The sequence below is a fragment of the Lissotriton helveticus genome, chromosome 2_1 (genome assembly GCF_964261635.1).
Source record: "Lissotriton helveticus chromosome 2_1, aLisHel1.1, whole genome shotgun sequence".
Classification (NCBI taxonomy): Eukaryota; Metazoa; Chordata; class Amphibia; order Caudata; family Salamandridae; genus Lissotriton; species Lissotriton helveticus.
The window spans coordinates 869,383,359-869,403,801 of record NC_136059.1 but is presented as its reverse complement, the minus strand read 5'-3'; the positions used below and the strand labels follow the sequence as shown (position 1 = coordinate 869,403,801).

The 20,443-nt window shown below is 44.4% G+C and overlaps 1 protein-coding gene across 3 annotated transcripts in view; it reads right to left on the bottom strand.

Annotated features, from left to right (window-relative positions):
- GRAMD2B (GRAM domain containing 2B) overlaps positions 1-20,443 on the bottom strand; it is a 609,764-nt gene that overhangs the window by 52,828 nt on the left and 536,493 nt on the right. For all 3 annotated transcript variants that reach the window (XM_078675589.1, XM_078675590.1, XM_078675591.1), the window contains exon 12: positions 1,046-1,141. In XM_078675589.1, coding sequence (XP_078531715.1) covers positions 1,046-1,141 — 96 coding nt within the window. The remainder of the gene's footprint in view (positions 1-1,045; positions 1,142-20,443) is intronic.

The window sequence follows — 20,443 nt, the reverse complement described above, 5'->3', positions numbered from 1 at the left end:
CACTATGCACAGTGACTACCTCATAGACCTAATGTTTTTTTTCCTTTACACAACTTTCTGTCGAGGAGTTCTCAGCTGTCACAACCTCACCCCTTGCCCCAACTCTAAGCCTGTCTCGGTGTCATGATCTGCAAATTATATTCCCCCATTAATTTTTTTTTAGCACATTGTCCCTCCTCTAAAAACTATAACCGTCCCCAAGAATAAACCTCATTTTAAGAATCTACTCTAATGTACTTACTGGATTGTTAAACACCTGTACCCTGTATAGTTTCTTTTTGCACCTTTTCTATTTTCGTGACCTCGAATTAAAAGACATGCCCATTTATTTACTGTCATTTCCATTCCACTCCTCTTCAAATGTATAAACTTGGTGCGTTTTATATACTAATAACCTCCTTTTTTGCAGTATCAAGTCTAGAAGCTAGTTAGGTATCGAAAGGAGGGCCACTGTCATCTCAGCTACCCGTCTCACGCCTCTGAGATATGAACAGCTAAGTCTTGCCGCCCTAGAAGCATGGTATCAAATACAGACACTCTTTCACTCGCTTTCACCAATGTCCTTTCAGTGAATTTCGGAAACAGTTCACCTTTTGTTAACTTCTGTACAGCAACCCACTCTGTATCCATCACAACAGTTTTCTTCTTGGGTTTAACAACTAAGACTGTTCTCAATCTACACAGCGTACAGTCGGTGTTTTCAAGAACTTCAAACATTCATTGTTCCCAGTACTCTATTTGGAGATAATACACAAGGCAGTGTGCATAGCGTTTTAGGAAAACAACATGTGCAATTGGTAACAGTGCAGAGTGAGGTGAAAGCATTCATGTTCCTACTAAGCCTAGGACAATTGTTGAGTAAGACGCTGCTATTTTGTCTGCTTATTTGGAAATATATATTGACTGCTTTGTCTATTCTCAGAATTCTTGTCTGTCACTAGACTATCACATCACCACCACGAGGCGAGTGCTGGCACCAATTTAGGATGAACCAACATTAACACACACCGTATTTAGATCACCAACTAGGTAAAAGTATGCTTACTCATTCACAAAAAAAGGGCCCATTGTCGAGAGGCGTTCTTCCAGGATAATGATTTTAGATCTCATGTAGATAGTCGAAAACATTAGAATACAGACGCTGAGGAAGAAAAGGGAAAAAACGCGAGACAATTATGCGATGGTAGAATAGAAATTACACTGCAATACAAAATGACTTAAAAACAATAAAAATATCCTACTACTGGGTGTCTACGGCACAACCGTGAAGCGTGTGCAGTCATGCAACATTTGTAAACATGAACAGTCAGCAATACAGTATTGTCAGGGAAAAGAAGTTACTTTCCTCATGCCAGAGGTTCTCAATCGGCTCCTCAAATGGGTAGCTAAAGATAGCGGGGATTTATTCACAGATTCCTTAAACAAGTGTAGTTGTCTTAAATCTCACACCATTTTCAGCCGGTGTTACCCCCCAAGTTGGAGCCATCCACCTCTTTGTTCTAATACTGAACATCCGCCTGCAGTGCAACTTCTTAAAAGTAGCTACAGTGGTTTCTAGAGAATGTATAAAAGTGCAGCATACTTAACCAGACATATATCCTAAATGTTAGATACAAAAACATTAGTAGGTCCCTACATAACTGTGCATAAAGTTGCCGATTTCAAGTAGTAACTACATTAAAAACCTAGCAAAAGGATAATCACTTCCCAGTGAAATTAAGGTTCTAAAACATTATCCATAAATTAAAATTAATTGACTGTTTTATGACCAGGGAGGTAGATTGCGTGCAGTAAGATCCCAGTCCATTAGGTGTGCAAAAAACCCACAAAATTATTTAATTTACATCTCCTAGGATCGACTTGTATCTTTGAAAGGAGAAAAACTAAAAATGCAACTAACAATTTCAAAATGAGTTGGCTACTCCCGAGGTTGTAATATAATTGAACCAATGTGTACGGTAACAAACAGCATAATATTCTCAGAACAATTCCTCTTGTGGTGTAAACCCCCTGCTTTAGCGTGGAGTATGTAATGTGATAACCTCATCCACATGCAGGTGCAGGTGCAGCACCTTAACGTGTGTTGGATCCAGCTGATCTGAATAGTAAAAGCAGGCTGCAAAACATGTGGGTGCAAAAAAAAAAAAAAAAAAAGACTTACTAGCCAAGAATCTGGCTAGCCCCTTATCAGCACAATCTTTAGTTCACTCAGCCGCCCCAGTTCAGACATGGCTATATGCAAATCAGTCTGACCCTGTGCCTCATAGCAACAGTCCAGCCCGAACTGCCAAGCCATGTCTTCCCTGGACCAGAAACAAGCATCCTGGGACGGGTTTCGGATTAATAATCCTCATCAGCCAGGCTATCTTGAATCCAGTGGCCAAGTGAACAAGGGACTCACGTCTGAGCATACCCTGCCACACTTAGGGCGAACAAAGCGATACAAAAGGGGATGATGGACGGAGCGTTTGAACAAATCAAACACTCACCCCACACCACTGGAGTCAAGCTATCCAGGCTGATGAAGGCTGATAGCCAGAAACCGGTCCTTGGATGCTTGATTGCGGTCCAGGAAAGACATGGCTTGGCAGTTCGGGCTGGACTGTTCCCATGAGGCACAGGGTCAGACTGATTTGCATATAGCCATGTTTACTGGGGTGGCTGAGAACTAAAGAATGGTGATGGATTAAACCCAGATCAGTTGACTGGGGGTGAGTGTTTGATTTGTTCAAAAGCTCCGTCCATCATCCTCTTTTGTATCACGTCTATTGCGGCGTGGCAGGGACAGCCCATGGGCGCACAGGGAGCGGCAGAGCTGCAGTAGCCAGGCCAGCTTGCACGGAGCTCAGAGGCGCATGGGGTTACTCCAGGTGTTCAGCCCGCCCCTGCACAGTGCCTTGTTAATAAAGTTTGGGATCTGTTCCAAGAGTAAGCACGCGAAGGGCAGTGCCCGTTGGTAACATGGGTCCCCGTGAGTTCGCGAATCTAAACTTAGAAATTTTCCTTGTTATTCACTGAACTCATTCTCGGCCAAGGTTTAAAACCCGGAAGCATAAGCCCTCAAGAAGCGGGTTCACTCCCTCCCTGCAGCTCAATCTATCCTGGGCCTGGGTGGCTGCCTCGGTGGGTGGTCACAGACTTCAGCTCTAGTGACACAGCTCATCGGCTCAAAGCACCTGTGTCAGAGATCGGGGTATGCTGCCTCAGTGAATGTAGCGCCTCTTACAGATGTGTGTAAGAGGTGCTTGGTCACAGGCTCCACCAGTATTGACAGGCCAGAGGCTCAAAGCGCCTGTGGCAGAGATCAGAGTGTACCTTGGAGTAAGAGCTGCTTGGGCACAGCAGCCTGCTGGGAGATGGGTGTAACCAGCAGGGAAGTGTATCCTACGGGCCACATGTCAGATCGGAATAAGACAACTCACTCAGTTACTGCACCTGTAAGAGACCTGTGTTTGCACAGTTCCCACTCAGCTGACTCGTTTGGTTAATGCACCTACGGCAGAGGCAGCGTCGGATAGGGCCAGGGTTCGAGTTCCACCTGAGGGCTGCTTTTGAGCAGCCTGGGTGCCGATTTGGGCTGTGTCTCTGTTGTTCGACTATACCTCCAGCGGCCCAGTGGGTGTCTAAATGGCCTTTCTGGAGGGAGATGGGCACTCATTACCTCCCGTATAGCAGCAACAGGTAGAGGTGTCACCCCTTTTCTCTCGCTAGGCCTACCATTAATGTAGACATACTGAGCGGGGCAGGGGGCCTGAGCATTAGTGGCCTCACTTGTTTTCAGGTGTGTTTCACTAGTGTAAACTGATGTGTGCATATATATATTTTGAAACACCCCGCCCCCTTCCCCCCCACCTTTTATGTAAAATTACGCTGAAGCAGTGATTTGAGGCAAGGCATTATGCAAATGTGGGCCGATTTTTTTATGCGTGCCCGGGCCGATTTTTAATCCCAATCCAACCTTGGGCAGAGGGGGCTCATTGGTTAACACTCATGCGCTATATCGTGCAGAGGTCCCTGTGGTCCCTGTAAGTAACCTAGCTGAGTCGGTTCATGCGCCTACTGCAGAGAGCTCCATGCCACATGTTCCAGTCCTAGAGATAGTTCTCGGTGTTAACACACCTGCTGCTCTGATCTCTTGCTCTCCATCTGCTCAAACTCTGCAGGTCCACTTGAGTGCGAGTGAGATAGCTCAGCGGTTTATGCCCCTGGTGCTGAGATCGCTTTGTAACAGCAGACACACTACGCTACACCATAGCTTAAACACATCATTCTCCCACAAGGTTTCAAACCCGGAAGCATCAGCCCTTGAGCAGCGGGTTCACTCCCTCCAGCTCAATCTATCCTGGGCCTGGGAGGCTGTCTCAGTGGGTGGTCACAGACGTTAGCTCTAGTGTGACAGCTCAGCGGCTCAAAGCACCTGTGGCAGAGATCGGAGTATGCTGCCTCGGTGAATGTAGCGCCTCTTACAGATCTGTGAGTAAGAGGTGCTTGGTCACAGGCTGCACCAGTATCTTTGTGGCTTGAGCTCGATACAGATAAGCATGGGAGTTAGAGGAGAGCAGGGATAAGGCAGGTAGAAATAAACAACAAGAAACTTTTTGTTGTATTCGATATATGTTGTCTAAAGGTTCAAAAGAGGGCTGTTGAACATGTATAGACCTTCTTTTAAGGGAACAAGCATTTTTTCTCATTATTTCTAGGATTGTTTGTGAAATTCTAATATGTTCTAGCTCCACACTAGTGACAGTTCTACGAGACAGTAAGAGTAACTAAGTCAGTGGGTTGCCACAACGGATTGAATTGTGGGTGAATGCTCTTGGTGTTTTATAGGTGACACCAGGGTGCTGTACTGAATCACTTGTGCAACTTGTAGGAGAATAGTCATGGCCATTGCCCTGCATAATGACTATGTATATGCAAAGAATTTGGAAGTGGGGAGTGTAATTGCATTATAGCGCCTGGGCAATATCATCACTCTGTTATGAGTTTTCTGGGACGGAAGAAGGGGAATAGTGTGGAATTTCTGTTTCTGTGTGGAAATTGACATAATTTCCATTGTTCAGACCTATTTTCCCTACACAAATTCCTACAGGCAATATAATCTGGAAAATGTTGTTTTTTTGGGGGGGGGGGGGTAAAATAAGAAGGTGCAAAATTAGAACTCAATTTGTAATCTTAATTCAGGTGCAAACATTGCACTGGAGTCCGGATTTAACACTTTCCCGAATCACAAGGAGAGCCTGCAAAGTGTAGCTGTGTTGGATGTTTGTGCTATGTTTTTTCTACCCGGCGCTTTTTCTTCTTTCTCTTTCCCCATGTGTTCTTCACCCAGTACCATGTAAATACGCTCTTTATTTTCAATAAAAAATTACGGAAGTAAAAAAAAAAAAGATGCTTCTTGTTGTCTAAGCGAGCGTTTGAGCTATTGGCTTTGCAAATGAGAATGCATTGTATTTGTGTGTTTTGAAAAGCTGCGAAGGTGCTCTTTGTACATATAGTCCTTGCTTACGAGATGCAAAGCTGGCAACAACTGCGCCTCTTTTACTGCCAGCCTTGCTTCTCGTAAGCACGGACTAGAAGTACAAATTGCGTATTCAAGCACCGCTTTCAGCTTTTCAAACTGCATAAATAAAAGGCATTGTCATTTACAATGCCAATTGCTCAAACTCTCGCAAATGCGAAACCTATTGCATTGCAAATGCTTGTTTACCATTGAGCTGGACAGGGCTAGATCTAGGAAGTCATTTATTTCTGCCATCGTTACAAATTCACAATGTACACCAAAAACGTATATATTCAAGAAATGCCAAGGGATGATACTAAAATGTAAAAGACAACCCAGTAAGCCAATTCCTGAAGGGGGCATGCCCAATCAAGTCAATGGCTAAAGAGGGCGGAACCAAATCTCCTTTCAGTATGTTATAGTGTGTGTTGTGCTGACATGATCTTGCTAAAGCCTTACATTTGTCTATTTCAAATTATAGGATCGGAAAATCATTATTGCAAAGAATCGTAGCTTTCATAAATGAATATAATCTTGTGTTCTACATTTAAACTGCTTTGTCAAATTCCACACAGTCCATATAAAGTATCCTACTGAATGTCAAATCAGAAATGGTGAAGTTTAATAAGGCTAGTTCACTGCTGCATCTTCCCGAGTAAGGGAATTTGCCCTGTTTATGAGAGGCAACAGAGATCATACAACAGGGTGTATAATGCCAATCTTTGTTGGTTCAGTCCTTTCAGCTGGTCAAAAACATCAAGAGGTAATATATCTTACGAACTGGACACAGCGCGTCCACAATTGGTTTGAAGTTTGCAAAGCTGATGACTTTGAATCAAAAAACTTGCAGTTTGCTGCCTTCGACTACACAATATATAATGTACGTGCAGTATTTATACATAAAATAACAGAATAGGCCTTTTATTGATGAAAGGTTTTCTTGGTTAACTTTACTAGTTCCTAGCCCATAGCAGGTTTGCCAAATTTATCACAATACATAAAAGTTCCAATGATAATAAAAAAGGGTCTACATAACAGATTTGCTTATAACCTTGCCATCGATCATTCGCCTGCATGTTTTTATTTGTGAAACATGTTTAATATTCAACTTCCGCTCTAAACCTGTAAATCGTGAACCAGCACTCCGATTTAGCAACAACCTAGGAACCACATTTTCAGTCACCTGCAAAACAGCTGTATCTGCACAACCCAGCACAATTGCACAGCTGTGAAACTCTTGAAGGTCATCTGCACATTTTAGTGTTTGCAGTTTTGATCCAACCAAGCTGCACAGCAGTCTCTCCTAAAAATGCAAGCCTTTCCTTCATTTAGGTTCACTCTCCAGACCCGCTCTTTAACCTGTTCTAGCACGGAAAAGATTATGCGATCAATGAAAGCTACTTTAGAGCCGTGGCTCTCCTTCACCTCTTTACAAATGCTCCTTCCACTAAACAACGAAGCATATGTCACCGTAAGTTTACCCAAGGTGCCTTGGTGTGGCCATTAATCACAGAAATTCTTTACATTGCATGTTGGTTACCATACATTCAACTTTTGAAGGAATTGGCAATTTTGCATTGGCCTAGGGACTTGCTTTATATAAAAGTTCTCTTCAGTCAGACTATGCCAAATTTCACACAAAACATGACCTTTCACAGAGACTCGCTCATTCATAGTCCCTCAGGCCCTGTAACTCTCCGATTCGAGGGGAGATATGCACGGCTTCAAGTGGAAAAATAGAAGTACAGGTACCCTGTACCACAGCACCTACCTGCATCTGAGAAGTGCCGGCACTCATCAACTAAAAGTATTGCCCAGCTGCTGAGAAGTGCAGTACCCTCCCTCTCAAAATAAAGGAGTGTAGGTACGCATTACCTGGCAGTACCGGCCCATTAAAAGGCACTGGAGATATGCCCCACCCACATCCTTGTATGCTGTCCTCACTCCACAGCCTCTGGATACAGCATGCAGGTGGGGCAATGGGCACAGGCTTCGGTTCACAAGACACATAATTAAAAACACCCCATCACCAACTCTAGCTCTCCAGAGTAAAGACCTCTGCAAATTTAGAGGCTATCCTTAAGAAATAATATGCTATATTTTTTAGGACCCTAGTCAAGACCTCTTTCTGCTGTATTTTGCCTGCCCTACTCCATCCCTCAAACTCCCAACACGTTTCCACTGGGCAACAGTAGATCTACCTGTGGTAAATAAATAAATAATACCCTATTTTTGACTAGACATATATCATAACAGATAGCTCAATAAATAAGAGTCAAGATTCGAGGTAGTAGGAGTTTTGCAGGTTTAATACAGCATAAGGACAGGAACAGGACAACCTGCATGGGAATAGGGTGACAGGGCCCAGCAGCTGCTGGGGCTGGATCTGGGATGAGCGCGCTGGCTTTTAATAACAATACATGAGCATATATACATAACGCAAACACATAGCATTACATTGCAGTAGGCGTAGCAGTGGGTGGAGCAGAAGGCGTGACGCGTAGCAGTCGCGAAAGATAAGGGGGAAAAGAGGTGTAACTGGGCGTATACATAGACATGTGATGCAAACGTAACAGGATATATCATGAATGGGGCGGAAACCATGGAGGGGGCTACCTGAGGAGCCGGGACCTCTAACCTGATGGTGCGCGCAAACTAGCAATGACGTATCACTAGGAGAAGCTGGGGGCTATGAACTCTGTGCTAGGAGCAGAGACTGAAGTCTGGAGAGTCAGGGCGACATGTACCTAAACAGTATCTAGTATCTGATGTTTAGAGAACATGTTGATATAAACTAGAAGTCAAGAGAGGAAAGGCTAACTGGATTCTAAGACTGGACCATGCATTATTCTACATGTAGTGCGTGATGAAGAATATGAAATGACCATTGAATACAGTATTTCTCTAACGTGGAGACGTGAAGGCTAGACAATGACGGAAACTATTGATGCAGTTCAGTAGCTTAGGAATGCAGAGAAGGAGGACTGAACTGATAACTGGAATCATAACAAATTCTTGGCAGACTCAGAGACTGAGCCAGGCTGGGCCGGGCACTGCGAGGCAGGAAGTAAGTGAAGGGTCGAGGATACAGGTGGGGGCTGTATCGCTCCTCAGCGAGGCTTCGGGAGACAGGAGCTGAATCTGATGTCCAGGCCCTTTTGAGGCCTAGAAACGGGGACTTTATAATAGAATAACGTGCACACTGAGAAACGTGGCAACTTAGCTTTACATAGGCCTGATATTCGTAGTATTCACGAGGACTGGAAACTGGCATACTAGAGGGGGACACAACTGTAATTGCGTCATTAATCAGACATGGGGAGTACATATGCATATTTAATCATGCACACATAACATATGATGGATGACACGTAGGGACACAGAACATGGCAAAATTTACTTTTCCACATTCCCTCCTTGTCACTACGTTTCCATCAGGAAACATCAATATTCATGATACCATCTATCATTTCATACAGTATCATTTGCTCGTCTCGAATTATCCTGGAACGGGATTTAGAACTGGGCTTGGGACTAGGAATACAAGAGGTAGCACAAATGCCGCAAATCGCAGGGCCACATTGTATACAGAGGCAGCAGCTGAATATGATCGCTACTGCAATACCTAGGAAGGACAATATTTTCCATCCCCATGCGGAAATTATATTCCAGAACCAACCGGACCATGTCCAGGTGCCTGGATCTTGGTGTAACAGATGGGCAATTTTATGGAGTCTGGTTATAGCTGAATAAACAGACGGCGCGTTATTTGGAATGAAAATGCAGCAACTAGATCCGATGACTCTACAGGCTCCGCCCCTATCGGCCAGTATGACGTCAAGGACGAGACGATTCTGTAAAACGACAAATCTCATAGCAGATTGCTCTTCGGTTAAGTTACCTAGAGCAGAGGCAGTCTCATTTACTACAGCTTCAAGGGTTCTGGTTAACCTACGGATTAGTTTACTATTCTGGATAGGTCCTATAAAGAAAAAGAAACCTTTATTGAAATCGGTATATTGTTCTAGAGTAGTTTCAGTATAATCGACAATTGGGGACTCCCTTCTATGTCTAATGTGTACTAGATGTGTATTTCTATGATAATCAGGTGGGGCTAGGAAAACGGGTGGCAGTAGGAAGGCAATGTAACAGGTTCCCTCCCAATCGAGGGGCAGACGAACATATGCGGTTTGACCACAAATAAAATATGAATGACGTGAAGCTTTGAAAATAGATTTCCCACTGTCACTATACTTGACAACAGTAGTACAATCACTATGTCCTACATGTACGGAACCATTATTTCGGACACATAATTCGCCTTTGACTGGTAGTACTGAAATAGCAGGTAAGTCTGGAGTAGTATCAGACTGAACATTCAGGACCATAAAATTCGACGAATAATTACCTAAATTATACACTTCATTTTCTAGATCTAACCCGGTTCTGTGAGGGAGACCTTGCTTGTCTGGGAAACATGTACTGTTAAGAAAAGACATATCTGTTGAGGATGACGTTAACGTGGACCATGCTCCACACGAACCATTATGTGAAAATGGATAAGGAAAAAGTGGCAGAACTCCCTTCGGTGTCTGGAAAGGGGGGAGTCGACCACATACCCAACAATTAGTAGCATTGCTGGTCTGGTGTGAGTAATGTAACATGCGGACAAAGGAATTATTTCGCATAGCGAGGCGGTAGGACAGTTCATGAGGAGGCAGATCACTAAACGTGTGCTCTACTGTAGCATTAGCAGACTTATTTACATGTGAAACTGGGAAACATAGGAAAAATGCATAACTGGTGCAGGAAATCATAATGCTGGAAAACAATATGAAACATAGAAAAACGATACATCGGATTGAGTTTTGACTAACTCTCTCACTATGGGGGTCTATTTTATACATGTCAGAAACAGTCTAACCGTTTCACCTAGGGGAGGACTTAGACAATCAAACTGGCTGACTTAATTTACTAGACCGTAGTTTTTGTTTATACTCCTGCTGCGGAGTTTTCTCTAACAGGGGAGGGGTTGTAGCAATGTCTTTTGCGGGACAGTCCTGGAAAACAATATTCTGGCAATCCTTCAAATCCTGGGAAATGTTCTTTAAGGCGGGTTTTAGTCCATTAAAAAGTTTGATATGAGAAAGGTGCACCCAGCCCTTGCGTCCTTCCAACTTCACGGCTGTACGGGTGGTGAGGAGGACCTGTCGGGGCTCTTTCCAACGAGGCTCCAGCGGACGTGATCTGTCAAAGTTGCGGACCATCACCATGGATCCTGGGACGATTTCATGCGGTGCCACCTCGGTATTGTCTGGAAATGCGGCGGCAACCTGTGAACGACATGAGTTGAGGGCAGACATCAAGGAAGCTAGGTAATCTGTCAGCATATTACTTGAAACATCGGTAATACTTCGGGGTCTAGGAGTACCCCACATGTTTGGGGGGCGGCCGAATACGACCTCGTACGGGGACAGACCTGATCTGGAATGTGCGACCATGCGCATATAAAATAAAGCGACTGGCAGAGCTACTAGCCAGTCCACACCTTTTTCTTGACAGACTTTGGCGATGCGGATTTTCAGGGTTTGATTATGTCTCTCAACGAGACCGGCTGCTTCAGGATGGCGCACACAATGAAACTTCCACTGGTACCCTAACAAAAGGGAAACGTGCTTCATTAACTCTGAGGAGAATGGCTGGCCGTTATCAGAATATACGACTCTAGGGAGTCCATAACGAGGGAAGAATTCACGAACCAACTGCTTGGCAGTGGTCGCGGCTGTGTAATCTGGGACTGGATATGCTTCTGTCCACCTGGACAAAGCGCATACAACTACAAGGACATACTTGAAACCTCGACATCGCTCCATCTGAATATAATCCATCTGGAGGACTTCAAAAGGGTGGTCAGGAGGCTGGAAACCACCTTGTTCCACCGGGACACTTTTACCTGGATTAAACTGACAACATATCATACAGGTACGGACTTTCTGCTTGGCTGCAGCTCGTAAATGCTTGTTGAACCAAATGTTCTGGATACTGTCTAACATAGCTTTTTCTCCTAAATGTGCTGGACTATGCGCGGTATTAATAATGACTTGAACCATAGAGTCGGGGAGAAACCATGTGGCTCTACCCTTTGTTAACCATCCTTGATCTGTCTGGACCCCTCCTTGTTCGGACCATTTCTTGATTTCTTCGGGAGTAGCATGTAACTGGATATCTATGACATCTTGTGTAGGGTCCTTAACTGTCATACATGTAATCGGATCTGGAGTATGTGTCATGTTAACTGGAATGTCTGGAGTCTGTGCTGTAAGCTTGGCTGTGCGATCTGCTAGATCATTACCTTGGGAAATAATATCAGTGACTTTCGTATGTGCTTTGCATTTCATGATAGCGATGGATGTCGGTAAGTGTATGGCATCTAACAGAGCTTGGATAAGGAGACCATGCTGAATCTTGGTTCCATGAGAAGTCATGAAACCTCTCTCCTGCCAGAGCACTCCGAAGTCGTGTACGACTCCGAATGCGTAGCGTGAATCTGTGTAAACGTTAACTTTCAGGTTCTTGGCGTGTATACAGGCTTGTGTCAGAGCAACTAGCTCTGCTGCTTGAGCGGACAGAGTATCAATACGGTGTGTTTCAATAACTTCGGTGTCAGTAGTCACTGCATACGCGGCGACTAGTTCTCCTGTACTTGTTCTCATACATGAACCATCCACATAAAGTGTCAGGTCGGGGTCTGGTAACGGAGTATCTGTCAGATCTTGTCTTGGCTTTGTCGTAATGTTAACTACTTCCACACAATCATGTGGGTCAGGATTTGAAGTAACTGATGGTAACAGTGTAGCAGGATTTAAAATGTTGCAGCGTCTGATTTCTATGTGTGGCTGGAACAGTGTCAATTCATAACCTGTTAAACGTGCGATTGTCAGGTGCTGAGTTTGTGTTCGGTTCAGAAGAACTTCCACAGAATGTGGAACTTGTACTGTCAAGGAATGTCCTAAGACTATGGAATCACTTTGTCTGATAGCTAGGGCTGTGGCTGCAACTGACTTAAGGCACGCAGGCAACGCCTGGGCGACTGGATCTAATGTGCTCGAAAAATAAGCACAGGGCTTGTATTGTCCTGCTTGATCTTGTGTGAGAACTGATAATGCTGTACCTTCACGTTCAGTAACGAAAAGTGTAAAAGGCTTACTGTAGTTCGGTGTCGCTAGAACTGGAGCTTGGCATAGGGCTTTCTTTAACTCATTGAAACTAAGTGTATGTTCAGATGTCCAAGGGAGGACAGTCGATACGGCTGCCTCCTGTGTCGTTAACTGTATCAGTGGCTTGGCTAGAAATGCATACTGGGGAATCCATTGTCGGCAGTAAGAAGTGAGGCCGATAAAAGCACGTACCTCCTTCTGGGTCTTGGGCTGAGGAAGACTCGCTATTAACTGGATACGGTCTGGTGTCAACTGCCTACCCCTCTTGGACAGTAAGTGGCCTAAGTAGATCACTTGCTGGACACAGAATTGAAGCTTCGAAGGGGACACCTTGTGCCCCATCTCGGCTAGGAAATACAGAACTGTAAGGGATGCCCGCTCGCAAGCACGTTCGGAACGGGCTGTGACCAGTAGATCATCGACATACTGGAGCAGGGCAGTGTCAGTTGGCATGTGAATGTTGTCTAGTTGTCTCTTAAGTGCTTGACTGTAAATACTAGGACTTTCTGTGAAACCTTGAGGAGCGCGTGTGAACATATAGCTCCTTCCATTTAAACAGAATCCGAAAAGGAACTGGCTGTCTGGATGAATAGGGACACTGAAAAATGCGTTCTTGAGGTCTATGACAGTGAAGAACGTGGCTTCGGAATCAATGGCCGTTAATAGGGAAGAGATGTCTGGGACAACTGGGTACTGAGGAATAATACATTTATTAAGTTCTCGTAGGTCGATCACTAATCGATATACTGGGGGTGCATTTGGATCAGTACGTTTCATGACTGGAATGATCGGAGAATTACATACATTGGAGTCAGTTTCTACAACCACTCCTTGAGCCATGAGCTCGTCAATAATTTTGGATAAGGCTGCTACAGCCTCAGGTGGCAATCTGTACTGTCTGATTCGTGGTAACACTACACCTGGCTTGAGAGTCACACGATAGGGTGTGATTTGCATATAACCTACATCAGTTGGACCTTGCGCCCATAGATGCTGTGGAACATTAGACAGTCTTGGATCAAAATCTCGTAACACATAGTGACCCTTAAAGTCACGTAGGAACAGACGTATTCCCTCTGGGGAACAACATATAACTGCACCTAACTCTTTCAGTGTTTTAATGCCTAATAGGTTTTCTGGACATGATTTAGTAAGTAACAGATCAGTAGTGCGGGACAATGGACCTACTTCTAGAGTAACTGGCTTTGAAATCTCATTTACGATAGGTTTTCCTGAAAATCCAAGGGAAACATTTCTTGAGCCTGAGAGCGGAGCCCCTGGAACTTCGGCATGACTAATTGTGGTCCTACTTGCCCCTGTATCAATCAAAAACTTTCTGTCTTTCCCTAATACTTGACTGTGAACATAGGGACCTTCTTGATCTACAGGTATCTCGATGAGAGGCAAGCCTACCTCCCTCTCTAGGCTGTTTCATGAATACTGCTGGTACTCTGGGTACTCAGACTGTGCATACTGGTACATCTGCGATGTAACATGCTGTGTTGCAGCGATAGGCTGCGGTGCAGTAACTGTCTGTTGTGCATTCTGTGGCTGAGGAGTCTGTGAAACTTGCTCTTGTCTAGGCGGACGTGGTCTTTCTTTAGTCTTACCAGTAGCTATGTTGTGTTTCAGAACTGCACACTCATTTATAAAATGACCTGGCTGTTTACAATAATTGCAGTTCCCTTTAACGGGAGCTGCAGGATGACTGGCTTGATTCGGACCCCTCTTCTGACTGTCTTGAGGAACGGATTGTGCAACTAATACTTTCATTTTCGTGTCTTTCATACGTTTTCTCTCGTGTTCTTGCTCTTCCCTGATTCTATTCTGGTGGTACTGGAGCATCTGGAGCATCTGGGACGGAGTATTAGCTTGCCAGGTGCTTTCGACTTTCAAAACTCGATTTTTAACTGGTGGACTTGAATTCTCGACTAATTTAGTAACAAAAAGGTGAGGGTATGACTCGCTACTTGTCTTGAGACCACTGTTGATGCTGAAACATTTTTCAAACCTAGAATAAAAATCACTAATATCCTCGTCTTGCTTCTGTTTACAGGCTGAGATTGCATCCCAGTCTTCTTTTCTAGTTGTCAATAATCTGGGTAAAACTTGAATCAATAATTCTGGTAATTCTTTACATTTCTCTCCTAGACCGGTACCTGGTACTCGTGCCTTGTCTTCAGCTTCTAGAACTGCCCAATCGATCTTTTTCTCTCCTACCTCCCATTCTTTTTCCTTTAGCTTTTCATACACCCCTGCGGGCAACAGGACCTTTAACATTTTAATGATATCTGGGTAAGTGTATTCTCCCATACGGAGCATGTCTTTTAATTCTCTATGGAACCCTGCTGGATCTTTGTCATGACAGGGAATTAATTTCTTCATTTCGAGGAGTTCCATCTTTGTAATCGGGGTGTAAACAAACACTCGTTGCATTTCACCGTCCTCTGTCTTAACTGGATGCACTTCTCGTAACGGGTTCTGTCTTTCCATGTAAAATGGTTTACTTTCTGGGGGTGAGACATGAACAAAATGCGGGTTCAGAAACGTTCTATATTTGTGGCGCTGTTCTAGAATGACACTAATTAAGTCGGTACCTAGACCTCTCCATCTGTACTGGAGTAACTCGTTCAGGATATCATGTAATGGACCTGGATCAGAGTGCTGACCCTCATACAGAGTAATGAGGTGCTGGATCATATACATACCCACCAGTCGCTGCTCGCCTGGGGGCAGTTTCAGAAACATTTGTGCCACTATTTCGTCTGGAAAAGTGGTAGAATCAGTAATCCATCGGACTGCTGATCGGGCTAGTTCTTGTTCATGCATGGTACTTAACTCACTGTAACCGATTCGTGATTTCAGAATGTGATCGGTAGCTTGAAATACTTGTTCTAGGGAACCTTGTTCTGGTGCTGGATGATGGAAAATAGACTTGTGTTCTAGGCGTAAATGGCGATCTGGAAATCTAGATTTTCCTACATACGCTATTCTGGCGGTATTCTCGTCGTCTTCCTCTTCAGGATCAGAGTTACTTTCTTTCTCGCTTACTTGTGCTGCTTTACGTTGTTCGTGTATCTTTATTATTTCTCTACGGATTTTCTTGTACATACTCTCCATGGCACTAATGGTATTGTGCTTACCCTCGGCTATATTATCACTCCACTTTGTCAGGGTTTTCATTTCGGCCGGATCTTTAGACGGGTAATCTTGTTCTCTTATTAGACAGTTAATTAAAAACTTTAATATCATACGCTGGATCTCAGCTTTCCTTTGAGACATGGCATCACTAATACTTTCTGGATCATCCCCTGTACGGATGAAACGATATATTCTGTCTAGATCTTCTTTCATATTGGGTAGGGTGACTAGATACTCGGTCACCCTCCTTACGCGTACTGAATATAAAACCATATTATTCTCGCCTGGGACTGGGTCATAGGCACATTCGCCAAGGGCTTGCCTGATTTCTGCAACAGACTTATTACTCTTGGGAGTACGCTGTGATGCTTGAGCATGTAATTCGAGTGCTGATAAACGCTTGCGTGGCGGCGGGGTTTGAGGAGGACCTCCTCCTGCGGCCCCTAGACTAGAATCGTCGACTGATATTCTTCGCGGCGGAGCGGGAAATTGAAATGCTGGCTGGACCGGGGGTACCGTAGCAGGTACTGCATGGGGTGCCCCGGTGTCTGGAGGAGCAGGATGTGCCTGATTTACAGGGACTGGCGGAGCGCGAACAGGATTTGCATATTCAGGGACTGTGTCGTCCAGATAGGACGAAATAAAAATATCAGCTGCGGTCGGTTTGTGACGTAACTTGGTCGGAACTAGTGGTGGCGGGAAATTACTGGATGCCTCCGGGGTCGCTTTTGGCAAGCCCTCGGCAAGAAGAGGGTACATACCCTTAATAAGGGCATTCCTCTGTCTGTCTGACTGTTCGGCTTTGACTTGTTCACCTATCTCGATTAATTCTTTTTCTTGGGCTCGCTCTTGAGATTCTCTACTTAATTCTGATTTTCTGATTTCTTTTTCAGTTCTTTTATGAGCTTCTTTGCGCCATAACTCGATGGCATCTTTCTGTGACTGTCTGGCTTTCTTTTTCCATAATGCTTCTTCTACTCGCATGATGCATTCGGCATCCCATGTACCCGATACGGGCCATCTATACTTTTCTTCTAACTGTTTGGTATACTCTACCCATAAATCTAGATACAATATGGCACTTATGCCATGTTTCTGATACATAAAGTGACCTGGACTGTCCCTGGGCGGGACGGGAACTGCTGCTTCCAGCAGACCCTTTCTAGTTTTTAACTGACGTAACTTGGAAAATATGGGCATGACTGAACTGTAATCTAGACACAATATAATATACAATGAACACGATACTTATACCCCATTCATACCACGACATTAAAATACATGAAAAACATTTAAAAAATAACAGTTCGAACAGAATACTACCTGGAAATACTGAGAACAGACACATAAATTTTCTCGAGAACAGAAACTGACTAGAACAGAAACTAGATGCACTGCTGAAACAGTACGAAACTTACCGGTCTCATAAAGAGACACGTCAGGACCCGCATCCACCGAAGTGGACACTTCGTTTGTGGGACTGTGTACCACCAACCCACAGACCAGAGTCAATTAAATTGACCCTGTCTAGATACCACCCCAGTAACGGTACTCACCGGGCAGCAAGAACGGAAGGCCTCAGACTGGACTGGACTGCTACGACGACGGACGACGAACTTCGGACTTCGGACTTCAGTTACGGGTGGACCTCCGGATACCTCGGACTCTTGGCTTGGGCTCTGGTCGGGACTCGCCGCGTTCCTCCACCGTCTCGTCTGGATGCTGGACCGCCTCCTCCGTCTCCTCCGTGGGCCTGAGGGATACTTGAGCAGAAATATCTGCCTCTGCGCAGAAGAGTTCCGTCACGACTGCAGAGGGTCAGGGGGTCGGCGTGGCTTCACCGACGCGTGGGGAAAGGGCAAGTCCCTGTTCGGGCGCCATTATGTGGTAAATAAATAAATAATACCCTATTTTTGACTAGACATATATCATAACAGATAGCTCAATAAATAAGAGTCAAGATTCGAGGTAGTAGGAGTTTTGCAGGTTTAATACAGCATAAGGACAGGAACAGGACAACCTGCATGGGAATAGGGTGACAGGGCCCAGCAGCTGCTGGGGCTGGATCTGGGATGAGCGCGCTGGCTTTTAATAACAATACATGAGCATATATACATAACGCAAACACATAGCATTACATTGCAGTAGGCGTAGCAGTGGGTGGAGCAGAAGGCGTGACGCGTAGCAGTCGCGAAAGATAAGGGGGAAAAGAGGTGTAACTGGGCGTATACATAGACATGTGATGCAAACGTAACAGGATATATCATGAATGGGGCGGAAACCATGGAGGGGGCTACCTGAGGAGCCGGGACCTCTAACCTGATGGTGCGCGCAAACTAGCAATGACGTATCACTAGGAGAAGCTGGGGGCTATGAACTCTGTGCTAGGAGCAGAGACTGAAGTCTGGAGAGTCAGGGCGACATGTACCTAAACAGTATCTAGTATCTGATGTTTAGAGAACATGTTGATATAAACTAGAAGTCAAGAGAGGAAAGGCTAACTGGATTCTAAGACTGGACCATGCATTATTCTACATGTAGTGCGTGATGAAGAATATGAAATGACCATTGAATACAGTATTTCTCTAACGTGGAGACGTGAAGGCTAGACAATGACGGAAACTATTGATGCAGTTCAGTAGCTTAGGAATGCAGAGAAGGAGGACTGAACTGATAACTGGAATCATAACAAATTCTTGGCAGACTCAGAGACTGAGCCAGGCTGGGCCGGGCACTGCGAGGCAGGAAGTAAGTGAAGGGTCGAGGATACAGGTGGGGGCTGTATCGCTCCTCAGCGAGGCTTCGGGAGACAGGAGCTGAATCTGATGTCCAGGCCCTTTTGAGGCCTAGAAACGGGGACTTTATAATAGAATAACGTGCACACTGAGAAACGTGGCAACTTAGCTTTACATAGGCCTGATATTCGTAGTATTCACGAGGACTGGAAACTGGCATACTAGAGGGGGACACAACTGTAATTGCGTCATTAATCAGACATGGGGAGTACATATGCATATTTAATCATGCACACATAACATATGATGGATGACACGTAGGGACACAGAACATGGCAAAATTTACTTTTCCACATACCTATGAAGTTGGACATGAGGTGTACTAAACAAAAGGAGTGGGCACTGCCGGGTGTATAATGAGCATGAAATACCACTGGAGATCTTATATGATGGTAGTTTAGATGCTGCTGTACTGTACCCCCTTTCTGTTGATTCACAATAAGAAATTGAAACAAACTACTGAGACATTAGGCACTGAGAATACTTTGCACCGTTCGGCTAAAGTAATTACGTAATGAGCCCATGTTTTCATTGTATTGTCTACATGACAATTGCTAGTAAGCATGGGATCAAGTTAGATTAAACTGATGAGGCTGCATAAGACGAGTATAGCGAGACTTACATTCTATATGAATATTTTTAAAGATTTAGATTAATATGAGTAAGGATTTTGGTTGCATCTGCTCATCGATAAACACGAAAAATAATTATGCAATGTGGCGCTAGATTACCATATTGAGCCCGTTTCATGCTTGTTGTGCAGTTTTTAAAGAGCCTGTAACAAATCTGTAATTTTTACACACAAGTCTCTCTGGTGAGTTGTACAGATTTTCAGGGTTTAGCGGCCTGAGAATATGTCAAAGTCCAATTAGCAGACTGTGGATCAAGATGTTTATTGCTGCAGAGCCCTAAATTGGACAATGTGGCACGTGAGATATGGGATAAGCATACACAGACTATTCCATCACATTGTGAGTCACATTTCTTCTAACCTGCCCATTTCTCCATGCCCCTGTAAGTGGTCTGTCTTCCTCCCTCGCCCCACAAGTGAAAACTTGACACCAGATCATTCGTGAAAGGGCTGAAGGATCAATGAGTTTTAAGAACTAATTAACAAATACCGAATTCTTAAACTACTCCTTAGCATAAGCCAAGCTGAACTAGCAAATACACTTAACTAGGGAAATTTTCTGAGGAGAGCATGCACCACGGACAGTCATAAAAAGGCAAAACAGACAGAATAAGCATTAGCAAAAGCCACATCGGTTTAACGTTGGCTTCCAGTCATTTGGCTTTGGCAATTCTTGTTTTGTTCTGTTATGGTTTGTGCAAAGCCTTATTGTTGGGCACTCAGCAAGGCCATCAATCTAAACAAAATCATTGGCTAAAGCCATAAATATGTTTTGGTTTAAAAAAAAGCCACATTACCATAGTAGTCCCTGATGCCAAAGAGGAATACTTTGTGTGTGGATGTGCTCCTTGTGAGTGCTATGCCAGGCTTCTGAGTAGTAATCATGTCGAAACAGGTCATGGGTTGCGTGTGCTCCTTTCAGAGAGGACATGGGCTGGCAGTTCGGGTTGGACTGTTCCCATTGAAGGGGGGTCAAGAGTGACTTCCATATGGCTGGGTCCAAACTGAAGTGGCATGTTGTGCAGAATAACGATGGACTGGGATGCGGCCAGAATAAATACCAGTGGCTGTGATAAATCAAGCATTCCACGTATAACTTTTTTGTATTTTTTCTTGTAAAAGGCCAGCATGCTATCACTCATAAGTCAGCGGCTGA